Consider the following 16,269-nt stretch of genomic DNA (forward strand, 5'->3'; position numbering starts at 1 on the left):
TAATTATGTCCCTGGTGACTTGGTGTGGCTTTGGACGCCGTTGCGTAAGCGCGGCTTGTGCCAGAAACTGTTGCACCACTATACTGGCCCTTTCGTTGTATTGGAACGCCTCAGCGCAGTAAACTTTGTAGTCTCTCGCGTGACCACCCAAGGACGTCGTTCTCGGAAGACTCAAGTAGTCCACGCGACCCGCATGAAGCCCTTCTATCAACGTGACGAACCTTGACTCGCCCGGCGGGCATCGTCTGCGAAGGGGGAAGTGTCACGCACTTCCCGCGGTCCTTATTGAAGAAAGATGAGGTTTGGCGGAATAAGGAGAAGAGGACGAGGAAGCTGGGTCTGTCCGCTGTGGTGTGCTAATCTCCAGCGTATCCTACCATCTGTGTAAATATAGTACGGGAGGAATCTGTCTATGGACTCAAACATACTAACTGTACCACTTGGTCACCCGCGATACATTAGTGGTGCGGGAGGAGTCTGTCTTTGGACTCCATCTTACTCAATGTACACTTGGTTGAAAGACCTTACTTGAGACTCCAGTTGTATCGGTGGCAATAAACAACGAAGACAAAACGAACGCAGAACAAATTTTACTATTTTTATTTGTGCGTAAGAAAATGCTGAACTTTCACAAACCTGTAGTCTAAAAAAAATTGATTAAAAAGCTTCTTCCGGAGTAAAATAACAAACCACTTAACATAAAGGAAATTGCACTACTGAAGTTCCTTCACTGACATGTAGAAAACCTAAACACTGCTAGGTAGCAAACGTAAACATTGCGAGTTCCGGTAGTACATTATACTTGAGTCTCGTGGGTTATTTCTCAACTTATTGAATGAACAGGTATGCAGCAAAGCTAGCAACATGTACTATAACCGTTTATGTCTATGCTTAATTTAAGGTTGGTTTGGATGGACCGGATCGCGGACCGCTAGCATGTGATGCAAACCACTCCTTTGAGTGACCTCCAATGGCACAATGTAATGACATTTACGTCACGCGCGGTTGCGATCGGCATGGTCAATCCGCAATCCGGTGGTCTGAATCGAGTTTAAGGCATTATATAATATGTTATTGGACGTATACTTGTAAGCCACCACTAGAACAGTTCAGAAACGTTCGCTGTTCGTGCACTTACTGGAGTTACGGGGAACAATGTCGAACTGTAGACTGCGTTGACTCAGTCTAGCAGGCCACCCCGGGTGAACTGATTGTGTCACTGAGAGATTCTGAAGGTCACAGAACGCTAAGTATATGACTACGTGGGTTTCCAGATAAACTGCTACGCTTATTAAACCTCTGGTGTTAAACACCTGTCGATGAAGTGAGCTAAAAAGAACGAAACATTTATTTTAAGGGACCAGTTAAAATCAAGGAAATAAAGGCGAAACACAAATGTGTCGGCTGTAACAACCTGCTTCTCAACAGACTTGGTAAACGTCCATCAAGGGCGTCCTATCGTCGCATCATCTTTCTTCACGGTCTCCTTTCTGGGGCCATCGCCCGGCGTAGAAATAGCCGTCCCGTTTCGGCTTCTAGGGCAGGCCTCATGACCGTGGTTCATATGGTCACACACTAGCTCCAGCAGGTTCGTCTCCGCTTCAACTTCAACAACGTGCGTCGTCTTGCCTTGGAGGGACAACAACGGCATTCGACCCACACCACCGGTGATGCGCCATACTTTCTGGCTCAATTCTAGCATGTACAGCTTCCCCCTTTCGGTAACGCACAGCTGCACCATATCCCACTCGACCCCGTACTCTTCGACGCAGGTGCGTCCAACTCCAAGAGGGTCGACACTGCTGGACATGCACGCGATGACCTTCACGGCCGTCAGCGTCTCGTTAGTGTGCGTCATGACGCAAGTCTCCAGCATACTGCTGTGGCACTCTTTGCTGCTGGCTTTACATTCGACATCGGTAGACGATTTGTTCCCCGCGGTCTCGTTTCTTACTCCGCTGGACGGAATCAAGGTGAGGTTCAGGTGGTCCCGAAGCTTTTCGTACACTGGTAGCAGCTGGGAGACAATGAATTGGCGGCTACGTGGACAGTAGCAGTCGTAGACCAGTTGCAGGGTTATTTTTTTACCGGACACGTCTTCCTTGCTGCTGCTGGATTCATGGTGTTCGAGCAGTTCCTGTTCTTCGTCGCTGGGTTTCCTGTCGTTGGTCGAAGATGGACCGTTGACGTGTTTCGGGCGTCGCAGTCCATTCACTCCAGTTCTGTTTGCCGATTTAGAAGTCGCCTTGGTCGCTGGTGTAGTCGTGATCACCTTGGTAGGAGCCACATTCGATTGAGCAATGGCCGTTGGCTTCTGAGTCATCGGTGATGGTGTAGCCTGCAGTGGTGTAGATTTCAAGTCATCCGGAGCCAAGTCACCGGTTGTGTTGCACTCTACATCACCATTTTCGGTAGCGTTGCCCACTGCCGCTGGTTTTGCATACAGATAGCCCAGAGGGTAAGCCATTGCGAATGCCAGTATCACAAGAACCACCAAACAAACTGCTACGCAGACGTACTTGACCACGAACGGTCGCTTCTTATTGCGCTGCTCGGTTTCAGCCGCGGCAACCATGATGTCGACTGCGATACCCCCCCCCCCGGATTGTGCGCGTGGCATGCAGGCTAAAGGGCGCGGCTCCAGACCAGCTGGTAGGCGATGAATCAAAGCTCTCTTCAGCTGTATCCAAGCGAGCAGAAAAAGCCAGTGGGCGCCGTCTTTGGACGCGTGCTCACGTGGTACTCGCCGCTTCCTTTAAGCCAATTAGATAAATCTGTCGCAACTTTTGCGCGAGCGTCTATTGCAAACGAGCTTTCACAGATGCCGCATATGTCTCGCTATCCTTGTAGGTCGTGCGCTCAAAGCTTTTCGCAGATGAAAAAAAAAACTTTAGTAGCAGCGTTGTGTCGAAAATAAGCGGCTCATTTAGCAGTCTGACTTCATTACCGCGCAGAAAATGCAAAACGAAATACAGTATAATGTTTCGACCGACGTACTCGGGCGGAGTTTGTGCTGCGTGGCTTAGCAAAACGTTTCTGCGCATGAACCGCTGAAGCGCACATCAGCCTTTACCCTGGATTTCAGTCTATAATGAAGGCTAAAATGCAGTGCAGTTCTATGAAATGAAGTATGAAATGAAGTATGAAATGAAGTATGAAATGAAGTGCGTGAAAATATCGCTTACCCTAGAACGGCTCATTTAAGTACTCGCTTAAAAAAGTGCCGACTTCTTGTAACGGAAATGGACTAAAAATAACAAGGTATCACATATGCAAGGAAGCAAGTATGAAAAATGTAAAAAGTGTTAAACGTGAAGGAAACAAACTAAAACCTAAATATCATGTGTGTAGTGAAGCAAGATGAAATAATTTGAAGCGTTTAACGCAGCTGGGTTCAAGATCAGTTTGATGGGAAAGGCGCCGGGATTTTGGTTTGCATGAAAGAGGGATCAAGTTGATTTATCATTATGGCACGGTAAGAAAGCTCGCGGTACAGAAAGAACTATACCATAGTTCCTGGTTGTTGCGCTGTGTGCGGTGAGTCCCAGAGCCATTCGAAGAAATTTTTTCAGTAGCGGTATCGACTATCGACAGCGATTTCAATGCAGATACAATCAGCTTATCTGGTGTCCTGTATATGTTTCACTGATAATGAACGTGATATACAAGGTTTCATAGTAGCCATCAGTAATCAAAAAGAGGTCGACGACTAATTATTTAACAGCACGACAGTGACCTCGATTTCGTTAGTAGATGCAAGCGCGAAATTCATTGAAGGAGACATTGTAATAAGGGAGTAATTACTCATTGACATCCACCCAAGGCGAGTCATACAGCTACAGAGGAAAGCTATACAGTTTTCCCAGAAACTTCAATTAAAGGAAGATTCTTCCTGATCAGGGGATCGATCCCGGGAACACCGCCTTTCCGGGGCAGTCGCTCTACCAATTGAGCTAACCAGGACGGTCAGCAGATCAGATGGTAGGGCGAGAGCGAATTAATCAATAACTCGAAGTGGGAATGGTGTTGTTCGGATATTTATTGTAATCCCCCAAGGTGGGGTAAATTCGTAATAAGGGAGTAATTATTCACAGACATCCACCCAAGCGCAGCTATACGGCTACAAAGGAAAGCTATACAGCTTTCTCGGAAACTTCGTAGTTAAAGAAAAATTCGTCCTGGTCCGGAGATCGAAGCCGGGACCACTGCCTTTCCAGAGCAGTCGCTCTACCAACTGAGCATGCGTCATGCTTCCTGCAGCGGAGTCGAGTCGAGACAACCCACCCCTCGCGCCGGATTGGATTCGTCTCTGACCCCTCGACTTCTCGACCCGAAAGCGTTTACATGAGCCCTGTAACCGGTTGTGGACCCGATAACTCAACTCAACCCGCTCCTGTTGGGTCCATGCTCAGTTGGTAGAGCGACTGCCCCGAAAAGGTGGTGGTCCCGGGTTCAATCCCCGGGTCAGGGCGAATTGTTTTTAATTACGAAGTTTCAGAAAAAGCTGTATAGCTTTCCTTTGTAGCCGTGCGGCTGGGCTTGGGTGGATGTCAATTAATAATTTCTCCCGTATTACAAATCTACTCCACCTTGGGGGATTCCCCTAAATATCTGACCAAGGAAAGACATTGCATGACTCAGATGGTGGTTGTCGCTCACGATTATCAACCAGCCCCTTGGCGGCATGGAAGGACGCTACAATTGAGCTGAGTAAAGCGCTCAGTTGGTCGCACTGGCCACTTTCGCGCCTTGAAGAGGTGCCACAATCAGCCTCTCACCTTCGCGTGGAGGGCACTTTCGGCATGCCTCGGCGCTTTCGATGCTTTACGTGTAGTCGCGTTCGGCCACTTATATTTTCTTGAGCCAGAAAGCTCCACTCTGGGTCATTTGTAGCTTTCGCTGCTTGACGTGCCATAAAGTTGATTAGCTCTTCTTCGACCGTAACGGCGCGTTCGGGCACCTTTTCACTTCTATAAGCCTGTTTACATGGACCCGAGAGCTGGGGTCGAGTTGAGGAGTCGAGTTGAGTAGACTTGACCCGACCGAGTTGACATGAACCCCACCCGATGAGCAGCGATTACGGCGCCACCTCGCGTCGAGGCGAAGAACTAGCAGACGGTACCCGATTCCGGTTGTTGTTTTTTTCGCGCATCTCTAGCGTTTTCTGCACTTTTCCTCTCTCCAACTGTGATATGGCTCAACTCGACCGCTTTTACATGCTTCTTGCAGCGGGGTCAAGTCGAGTCAACCCACCCACCGGGCCGGAGTTGACTGGACTCGCCCCTCGACCCGACCCGGCAGCGTTTACATGAACTCTGAACCGGTTTTTGACATATAACTCAACTCAAACAGCCCCTATCGGGTCCATGTAAACGCCGCTTATGTGCGGTTGCACTAACCTTCCATCGCATCGAATAACGTGAGAAACTCGGGGACTAGAAAAGACGACGCAGGACACCTTTCGACAGGGGACTTCCTATTCTTAGGCTCAACCTGCTCCCTAAAGCACTGGCACGGGTGCACCGCCGCTGCTGCCGGGCCTTCGAACACGCAGAACGAACAGGTACATGATGATGCGATGACGGCAAAGCCGTTAGCACCTGTCGTGTATCATTTATAAAACACACAGCGATAGACGGCAATGGGGCATAGAAGAGTGGTCTCTGGAGTCTAAAAACAAAAATTTTGTAATTTTAATGCCGTTGATTCGAACGGCGATCAAGTAAGGTTGGTTTGGTTATGTTTGTAGGGTTTAAAGTCCTAAAGAGTGGAAGGGGGCGGCTAAGCTGAAAACGATTTCGACAGAGAATTTCGGTCGGCTTCAATTAGCTTTAGTTTCATCCGGCGTCCACACGGTTTGGGAGCACCGTTCACTTAAGCAATGAGAATATGAGCTGAAGACATTTCATATTTTTAAAAATTGCACCACGTACTAAGTAAACCTTTTCTTCCTCCATGGTTTTGCGGCTACTGGCTGTGTACGCATGTCACCATGCATTAAACCCGTTTATATTCAGTACTGCTCGATGGAATAAACAAAACAGGCATGAAACTAAGATACGAAAACAAGCAACTGCAATCTGTTCCTTGCAAAATCCCAGTATGTTATTAGCGGTCGGTAATAATGAATCAATACTGACTCGCCAAGTGCACCGCCATTCGTAATTTTGCTCATATGAACGCCCAATAATCATGCTTGGCGCAAAAACTATGTTTGTGTCCTTGATGTTCGCAGCCTAGGTCTTCACGCTTGGATACAAGCTGTAATGAGATGCAAGTATGAGTCAGAAAGTAGTAATGTAATGCATGCTTTGGCACTTCGGAGCTCTGAATCTGCATGAAGCAGCTAAAAGACGCATTAATCAGATGAGGGTGTTGATCGTTTCTAAGCGAAATTTCAAATTTTGCCATTTGAAACGTGCTCGGCGAGTAGGAAGTTGCGAGGTAGTATGTTGTGCGCCGTATTGGATGTGGATTTAAAAAAAAAATATTATGGGGCAGTAACGAAAGCAAGCGATAGTCTTCAAAAAGCGGCAGTCTTCCTTCGGAAGAACCACATTCGCTGCCGTACATTTTTACGCGCAACTTTAAAAGCATGCGTGGGATGAGAAAACAGGCATTTCTTTGTTCTAAGTATCTCCTTAGAGGACCACACTAAATTATTATCCTGCAATGCGACTACTGACAGCACGAGAGATAGATGACGGGTCAAGTTGCCACCTACGGAAAAGCTAAGTGACGGTGACAGGTTTCAGTGCAAGCGGGCGACCTTAGTAGGTTATTGTTCGTTCTCTGCTATAGTTTCCTCATGTGTATAATACACCAAAGAACGCGCCGCTACGAAACGAAGGCTTTTCTTTCTGAGCGCTGCCAGCTGCAGGCTTAACGCTATATTTGTAGTGTGCGCTGTTAGGCGGTCAGAGGACGAAGATTCATACATGGATTGCTAACATTTCTGCTGTTACTACGTGGCCTGCTCGGAGGTCAGAGGGCGCCATGTTTGAGACGCAGAAAAGGAGCATAGAAACTTGCGCATTTTCCGTTTTTATGCTCACGGCGACACTTCTCTGAACAGCACAGAAGAAGCCACGTGTGATGATGGAGCTACGTCTGAGCTACGGCACCTCTGACGGCATGGATGAACCACCCATGCCCGCTGGCATCTCACATAAAATGCTCAGTCAAGCACAGACCTGGACCGACTTATCTGTTACTAGAGAGTTTACCGTGTTCCGCGATCCGCCACGGTGACCCTCTACCACCCGTGGACGGAGCGCACAAGCTGATTGGCCCCGACGCGGCAGGTCTATGTGCCGACATTCGGTATGTGGCGCCATCTATCGGTGCCAAGAGGATCTGGGCATGCGCAGTGGAACACGCGGTGACGGATCACGGTAGCGGATCGCGGAGTTTTAGTTTAACATGCACGGTAAACTAAAACTCTCTACTATTTGCCCCACCGAAACTAAAAAGCTACAGTATTGCACTTAGCTTTGCTTAAGAGCTTAATGGCGAAAGCCTTTTCTCCATCTTTTCTTCTACCTCTACATTGCATGTTTGTGTACTAGTTATAATTTTATTTATTTCTTTCCTCCTTTTCTTTGGTTTCGTCGTCGGCGACATTGGCATCTCAGGACTCCTCTCATCGACATGCGGTGCTGAACTGACTTACACTTGGCCCTACGGAGCGTTTTACGAGGACTAGGCCTAACTACTCAAACGGGAAAATAATGTCGACGACAGAACATATATTGTGACTTCTGGCGGACACATCCCGCGGAATCTCGCGGGCGCGATATTTTCACCATAAGCATAGAAAAGCTTTCGCCTTAAAATTGCTAATTATAGCCGAAAATTCCACCCTATTCGTCGCACAATGGTGACTGGAATGAACCCCAGCCGCGCCGACCTCCCGGAGTGCGCAGTCACTATACCAACTTTCTGTTAATTGGCAGGCGCGACGATGCGTCACGCTCGCCTCCAAGATGTTGCAATATGACTGTTTGATTTATGGTCGCATATTGTACGCGCAGCGTGTTGCCGTCGCCACTACCGTCACCATAACCCAGTACTGCAAAAAACGCGTCGAGAAAAAATTACGCACTTGAATATGCATCAAAATTGTGATGCAACCGTTCATTGTGCAGAGTTGAGAATAATGTCGAAACATTTCGCTTTCAATTCAGCATTCACCTGCTAGTTAAGTTGGAGTTGTAGTTTGTGATGGGAATTTGAAGCAACGACATATGTAGCTCCAATCGTATGCCGTTCATTGTAAGTGTAGGTGTCTACCAAGAAGTGAGACATACTGCCTTCTTTCTCCAAAACCCAAACCATCCAAAGACGTTTAACTCTTTACCAAACTGTGTGCCAGTCTCTAAATATCAAAAATTCGCAGAATGAAAAGACGGTTTTAAGGGCACTGTCGCGTCTAATCTTAAGGAGAACCTTAAGCATCCTCCCAATTTTTAACCTTTGGCGGGAAATATAAATTGGTTAAGCGAAACAGGCAGCGCTAGTTCGTTTACGGTCGAGTTTGGAACACTGCGGAACACAGAAAGAGAAAAGACGCGTTCGTGGTGTCTGTATCGTCTTGTCCCCGTCTTTTACGCGGCTTCAGACAACAGCTTTCGAGGTCTTCAGCTTGTAAGGGGAAAAAGAAAACTGTCCACATCGAGAAACGTCGCAAGTACTTCCAAGAGAAGACAAATTTTCTGCAAAAGAAACGAAATCTTAAATCGTCACGTATATACGACCTTTAAAATAGAGTTTCATATGAAGAGCATGGTAAACTCTTCTGTAGTTGTCAACAATAATTCTGCTCTACATTATAATTTCAACGCTCGGTGGGGAGCGCCAGCAGTCGGAAAATATTGTTTACGTCAGCCTCTATATTATCTAAAAACTTGGTAACGTAAACCTCATAATAATAAAATATATGTTAGACCTCAGAATAATAAAAGCATGTTAGCTCTTATTGTTTATTACACTCATGTGCTGCTGTACGATGACGTAGGGCATGCTAATTAGAGCACATCCTTCACTAGCTCAGGAAACCATTCCAGTTCCATGTTACTGTAAAATCAATGCTAACTCTAATGTCAAAACATGCCGGGCGGGGTTGCTGCAAACATAACGAATTATGGAGGTGCAATCAGAGTGCCCATTATAGATAAAACGCCTATATCTGCGCCGTTTTCCTTAGCACTTTAAAAACACCGAGTGACAGTTACATATGTTGTCTCTTCCAGGCACACACAGGAGGACGTGCAAGTCTGTGCGAGTAAATAACAGCTGCGCACTCTTCAGATCTTGCCAAAGAACAAAAACCTTTCATTCTACACTTTTGCGAGCAATTAGCCACATTGAAGATACTTAAACCAATAGTGCCTTGCCAGGCCATGGAGGCCGGTTTCCGCTGGAAGTGAAAAACAAGGCGCCCATCTACATTGCGATGTCAGGGCTTATTAAAGACCCCGGGCGGTCGAAATTTTCAAAGCCCTCCATTGCGACGTCATAGCTTGAATCGCTTTGAGACGTTATATTGTATAGACCAATCTAAACCTTGAGGAACTAAATTTATTCTACAAGGCAAAAAGTATTGTCATTTACTGTCATTTGAAGACATTTTTCACTTCTGCTCAAGCCTGAAGGAAAATTTAATTACCGAAAGCTTTATAACTACATGCACATATGCATGTACGTCGTCCGTGCACATTTTATGAAACAACTGCATTGGATATACATTCTGGCCCTCTTTTAGAACTTTGATGGGACATATTTCACATGTAAGGTTTTTTGTTTTTGTTTTTTTCTGATTACTATGTTGCTATTTTTTATTAATTTATCAATTCAATCTGCTGGTTTTTCACCAGCGCTGACCTTGTATGATGGTAGGTTACGTAATATATAGATTTTTCTGTGATGACGGGCTCACGGGCTTCCCTGTCATAATAGTCGAGAAACCGTAACACTAACGAAAATTTATTTAAGCCCATCGTTTCGGTACCGACGCCATCCCTCATTCAAGGTCGGCTGAGAAATGAGCGAGAATTAGCAGAGAGCGGCCTCATATTTTACTGGGCCTTCATCCACATGATAATAAAACTATGCTGAAAAGTTCACGCCAAGCAAATAACTTCAACTGCAGATAAACCACACACATTTGCAAAATATTTAGGGCTCAAAATATTGCAAAATAAGCGTACAAATTTCGCGCGTATTGCTGCATTCATAATTTAAAAACAACCTCTTATTCCATGAAAGCAAAGAGAATAGGGAACCAAAACCACCTGAAAGGGTTCATCGCAGCTTTCCTTGTCAGGATAAGTCAGTGCTGCCACTTTACCCTAACTCCAAATTATTACATGAAATCGGCACCCAGTTTGTATTTTCAGCAACACAGCGTAAGCAGTAAGCAGGTAACCACTTTGCATCTTTTTGTAAGAAAAAAAAAATCTTGCAAAATGTCGTTATGCCGCGTAATGCGAGTACCCTGTAATGGTCGTCACATCATATGCGGGGCGCCTTGGTATATAGTTTTCGCTTCGCGAGCGCATACCGCTAGTGCCTACCGCGGGCTACCAACGCGCATGCGCACTGAGGACGAAAAGCCTCTACTTTCTCCCGCAGTGCTCTTATTCTTCGTGCTGTGCCACAGCTGACGCGCTCCTGCCGCGCCACCTACTCAACCGACTAATCTCTCGCCCTCCACGCCTGCACACCGCTCTTCCCTCTCTTCTATAGAAACGTTTCCCGCTTTCCTATTCCTTCACCTTCCCTACCGTGCCGTCACCACCCTACCTTAGGGTGAGGGAGGATAATAAGGTGGATCCTGCTGGGCTGTTTCCCTCTTCCGTACTCCTCATATCATCCGCCACGCTCTCACTGGGCGAATGTCTCCACTAAATCCGTTCTTCGCTCAGTAACAGTGAGAATTGAATGCCTTCAATGAGAAAATATAGATTCGAACTTAAGTTTAAATACTGACAGGCTTGACGTTAGGCCGCGTGGTGCAAAAATTGAATTACAGAAAATGACATCGAAGTGAAGCAACGTAGCAGATGTAGCACACATCAACGGCTATCCTTCCTTAACACTCCTAACCCTTCACATACATTCGGGGTGCGAGTGTCTATGCCAACATCGAAAATAAGGCAGAGTAGCTGGGGGAGGGAGGGGGGGGGGGGAAGGGGAGGTGTATCAATGAAAAGAACATTCATGCGATGTTCTAGTATTTGCTCTGTTACTGATGAAATGTCAACTGATATCATGAAGGGCTTCCATATTTTTTTCCAGATAAAGATGTAGTGTTGGAACGTGACAACTGCACTAGGCCCATCTAGTTACACAATATCAAATAACTACTAAAGGTGGTATGAGTCCCTTTTAGTCGCTACCACAATAGGCAAACTAATTAATGATGCAAAGGGAGATAATACTTAAAATTATGTTTGCATGTACTGAGTAGCAGGTACAGACTGGCAAACGTCAGTTCACACATGTTCTTCAATCACTTCAAACGTGACCTTTATATACCGGCAAATGTAGTTCATAAATGCGTGCAGTTCGCCAGCCCTAGCATCTAGCCAAATGAAACATACAAAACTTTGTTAAAATTTTCTTCTTTATTTTTCTTGCTACAAATACATCACAATGCTTTATCACTGTGCTGCCTTCCCTTTCTGATACAAACGCCTCCCTAAAAAGGTAATCTCTACAAGCAACGGTAGACATGGCAGATACAAAATAATTACTGTGTCAACATTACAGAGCAGGAAGTCTTAGCCATGGCCCATGACGATGCAGTTATTCCATCATTATGAATTCCAAAGTGATCTGCAGTTCTTTTTCGGTGTAACCGTCATTGCACAACCTGCATAATGAAATTAGGCTGTAATTTTTAGTAAGAAGAATTACATTTCGTTTATTATAATGCAGTAGACTCCTTTTAAACTAAATAAGTGGGACGAATTATTGGATATAACCACAGATTCAGGAACACGCGGCTTGTTTCGCACATGTCCAATGCTAAAAAAAAAAGCTGCTAATATGAATCACATTGCATGCCATTAGAGAAACGCCTTCTAATGGTATAAAGCATATTAGTAGCAGCGATGTCAGACTTGCGAAACTGGGGTTCGGAACAGTGTCGCCAAACTCTTGCATTCAGAATACACAACCATACAGGTGTCTGCAGTTGTCTCTGCATATTCGATGTGTCGGCTCGCCACAGTTATTAAACACAATACGAAGGGTGCGGCGTCGCCAGTGTGAAGTCGCCGACCTCAATCACTGCGAGCGACATCTGCCGCGCATCGCCAGCGGCGTATACTGTGCAGCTTCTCGAGACCAAGAGAGAGAGAAAGACGATCATGTGGCTATGAAGTCTATATCGCGCGTCTTGCCAACGGGGCACAAGTAAAGAGAAAGAGAAAACATGAAATATAAAAATCAATATAAAAATAAGCAGCTGTATGATAGAATAAGAAAAGGGATGCAGCGAAAACAAAAATACAGACAGTTTTGTTTCGGCATACAGTCACGTCAGCATGCTTGTGTAATACCTCAACTGCACTGCTTTTGGTCATGAACCGAGGGATAAACTTTTTATGTTTTTGCGCCCTTTCACAGCTAGGCTGTTTCATTACCTCGGTTCGTGGGGAAAATATGCAAACGTTTGGCAAGCCCCAGCAACGTTTTTAGGCGCACTTCTGATGAAAACATCAAATGTTAACAAATCTTTGAATTCGGTTACTATTGAAACGGTTGTATATTGCATAAAATCTGACTAAGACGTACCGCTAAATTCAGCAGCATCATTAAGCAGGAAGCTTAAAATACTCCTGGTATTATGGTAAATATAAGGTACGGGTGACAATTTGTGATTTTTGTCTGCATAGACCACGCATATGCCTTCTTTTTTTTTCTCTCTCTCACAATGCTGACACAGCTATGCTTGTTGTACAATCCTGTTTAAAGCAATCGAGGGTTACATATAATAATTACAGAGTAGCACACGGTAGAAACATTCGGCAATTCTTTGGCTGCAGGCATGTTTTTCAAGTCTTCGCGAACAAAGCAGATAGGAGCTGTGCAAAGGATCATACTGTGAGAGTATTCTGTACAACGACCTTTATGAGAGATCCTGCTCCAGGCTTGTTTTGTACTGTAAGGTGTTTCGACTTACTTGATATATACAGCCATTGTTTCAGTCGAGTCAAGATTTCGTCCTTTGAGTGTAGATTATAAACTCTTCGTTATGTAATCAGTAACCGGTTTAAAAGTTTAGAAATGTCCTCTTTGTTAGTTATGGTCTAATTCGTCGACTGCGTCATCTTTGCAACTAACTTTAGCTAAAAAAGGTGCAGGGGAGAGGAGGAGAGGGGGGGGGAGGGGCGACAAGTTTTAACGTTTGCAGAATCAATGTTCCTTCAGAAGTTACTGTCTGGGTATGCAGACAATTAGCTACACTCACAAAAATGCTGACGTTTATGGAAGTCGTTAATTGGACAGTAATAAAACAATCTGAACAGCAAGCCCTTTTAAAACATTATGAAGAAAGCAAAACCCCAACTCTAAAATTAGTAACGAAAAGAGGCCGGTTATTAAAGGCTATACAATTATCAACCGACTTGGTAAATGTATCACACGAGTAGTTCGTCACACGCTCCGCCGCCTCGTGACGCTGTGGTCGTCGTCCTGCGCGGACGCGTCAGGGGCCGCTGCTTTTGGCGCAGTGGTTGTGACGTGAGGTGCAGTCGTATGGTTCTCGCCTGACTCATTCGAAGACGAAGTTGCCGTCTTGTTGCGGCTTCCAGCGCAAGCCTTGTGGTCCTGCTTCATGTGGTCGCACACCAATCCCAGGAGGTTCGTCTGTGCCTCTACTTGGATCGCGTACGACATCTCTCCTTGCACCGTCACAAGCGGCACATTTCCCACACCGCCGGTGATGCTCCATGCCTTCTTGCCCACTTCCAGCATGTACAACTTGCCTTTGTCCGTGACGCAGGCATCTATGAGCGTCCACTGCAGCCCATGCTTCTCGACGCAGACGCGCCCGACGCGATGCGGGTCGGGACTTCTTGACATGCACGCTATTATCTTGACGGCCGTAAGCGTCTCCTCCACATGGTTGAGGACGCATGTCTGGACCATGTTGCTATGACACTCGTCCTTGCCGCGCCGACACTCCACGTCGGTGGCCGAGTCATTTCCCGAAGTCTTGTTCCCCGAAGTCGTGCTCCCCAAGTTCTTCTTTTCCGTGGCCTCGTTTCCCGTGGTCTTGTTCCCCGCAGTCTTGTTCCCCACAGCCTTGTTCTTAGCTTGACTAGACGGAAGAAGTGTTAGGTGCATGTAATCCCGCAGTTTCTCGTACACTGGCAGCAGCTGGGAATAGATGAAGCGTCGGCTTCGCGGGCAGTGACACTCGTAGACCACTTGCACGCTCACCTTCCTCATGTACACCTCGTACGTGATGGTGCTCGGCACCTGACGCGTGCGGTTCGCCCACACGTGCACCTTGTGTCCGCTCGCATTCGTGTGGTTATTCGGAGGCGGAACGGTGACGTGTCGCGGATGTCTGCGCCAGGTTCCTCTTGTCTTGGTGACCGTTCCGGTTGAGGACTCCGTGGCCGCTGTTCTGGACGGAGTCACCGCGGTCGAAGTCGTCGGCGGCGACTGAGTAGTGACCGTTGGCACGGGAGTCGTCGGCAACCGCGTAGTCGCCGTCGGTGTAGGCTGCGACGGAGGAGGCTCTTGGGTTGAACGGTGCTCTCTCTTGAAGCCGCCGCTACTGGCGCGGAAGCCATCGGGTGCCGAGTCATTGATTTCGTTACTCTTAACGTCCGCCTTTTCGATCGCGTCGCTTGTCGGGTTTGAAAACAATACGCGTAAAGGGTAGGCTAGCGCGAATGCCAGCAGCACGAGGACCACCAAGCAAACGGCTATGCAGATGTACTTGACCCAGAAGGGCCGCTTGCGCTTACGCTCCTTGTCTTCGCTCAAGAGACCCATGATGTCGACTAAGACGGCGAGCGGAATGTGCGCGTTGCTGGGTGCTAAAGGGCACGGCTCAGAACAGCTGGTAGGCGACGCATCTGAGCTCTCCTCAGCGGGAGTCTCAACGTTCCACACAAGTCAAAGAGCGCCGCCTTGGTACATGTGTACATCTGTTATTTTCCGCTGATATACTTTAATTTTCTGCTATTTTTATGTGGGCGCATATGTTTGCAGTGTAGATGAGTCTCCGGATACATCGCTGTTGTTTTCAAAGGTGAGCTGTTCGAGATGTTCGCAAAACAAAGAAAAGAAGTACTGAGAAAGTCAAAGCGAACGAAAGCAAGCGGCTCATTATTCAGCTGGCTATCTTTACTCCAGATAAAAAGAAGACAAGAAGAAAAAAGCAGACAAAAAAAGAAAAGAATCAGAAGAAAGTTTCGGCGAATGCCCATGCAAGGCACGTATCAGCGATCCCTGCGAAGAAGGTCGAAACATGCAGCCCATGAATATAGTTTTCTGCCCTCATCGTAAAGGTCGTATTCCGTGAGGCTTAATTTGACAGGGCAGATGCATTATTAATGACATAGTTCAAAAACCATGCGTCCTCCTCAGTTTCTGTCTATATTGTGGTCTCGTTACGCCCGACTATTTCACTCCGCACTAAGCACGCAGTACGCCAGCATCGCCGCAAGGAGAAAATGACGAGCAGGCACTGTTTCTTCCCGAGCCCATATCCGTTGCTATGCACTGTAAACAAGAGCGGAGTAAAAAGAGGGTAACCGGCTTTCGAACGCCCTCTCTTTTAGAGGCAATGTATGCGCTACTAATGTACCGGCATAGATTTCGATAACTGAATATCCGGGATACTTACTGCTGGCAGTAGAGACATGTTCCCACCTAAAGGGTGCTTACTTGATGCAGTTAGGAATTTAAAGGGGCTTTTAAACGCGGCAACAATATTGCTGAGGGTAGAGATATAGAGCTTCGGTTAAACCATCAGCATAACTACAAGAACTTTGCATTTCTTGAATTTCTTGACGAGAGAATTGTTTCCGTTTTCAACAGTAAGTATACTCCTCATTATTAGTAGTGAAAATCTACCCCGTGATTTGGGCAGTCTACCCTGCCCCTAAAACGGAGTGCGCTAAAGGACACTTCACAACCCTTTACCCCCTTATAGGATAATTTGTGTTTACAGTTTACAGCCCTGTGTTAATGAGCCAGGTTGCGCAATACATATCTCTTCTAACGCAATGTCGCATAACCACC

At 46.5% G+C, this 16,269-nt stretch overlaps 2 protein-coding genes across 2 annotated transcripts; both read right to left on the reverse strand.

The window, feature by feature from the left end:
* Nucleotides 1-1,245: 1,245 nt before the first annotated feature.
* On the reverse strand, nt 1,246-2,702 carry LOC146181727 (uncharacterized). The gene has a single exon (XM_084576729.1). It carries the CDS (start codon nt 2,618-2,620, stop codon nt 1,445-1,447), a length of 1,176 nt encoding a protein of 391 aa, XP_084432855.1. The 5' UTR covers nt 2,621-2,702; the 3' UTR covers nt 1,246-1,444.
* Nucleotides 2,703-11,608: 8,906 nt separating this feature from the next.
* On the reverse strand, nt 11,609-15,116 carry LOC146181728 (uncharacterized). The gene has a single exon (XM_084576728.1). It carries the CDS (start codon nt 15,013-15,015, stop codon nt 13,663-13,665), a length of 1,353 nt encoding a protein of 450 aa, XP_084432854.1. The 5' UTR covers nt 15,016-15,116; the 3' UTR covers nt 11,609-13,662.
* Nucleotides 15,117-16,269: the final 1,153 nt, after the last annotated feature.

The sequence above is a fragment of the Amblyomma maculatum genome, chromosome 8 (genome assembly GCF_055883805.1).
Source record: "Amblyomma maculatum isolate TAMU_Amacu chromosome 8, ASM5588380v1, whole genome shotgun sequence".
Taxonomy (NCBI): Eukaryota; Metazoa; Arthropoda; class Arachnida; order Ixodida; family Ixodidae; genus Amblyomma; species Amblyomma maculatum.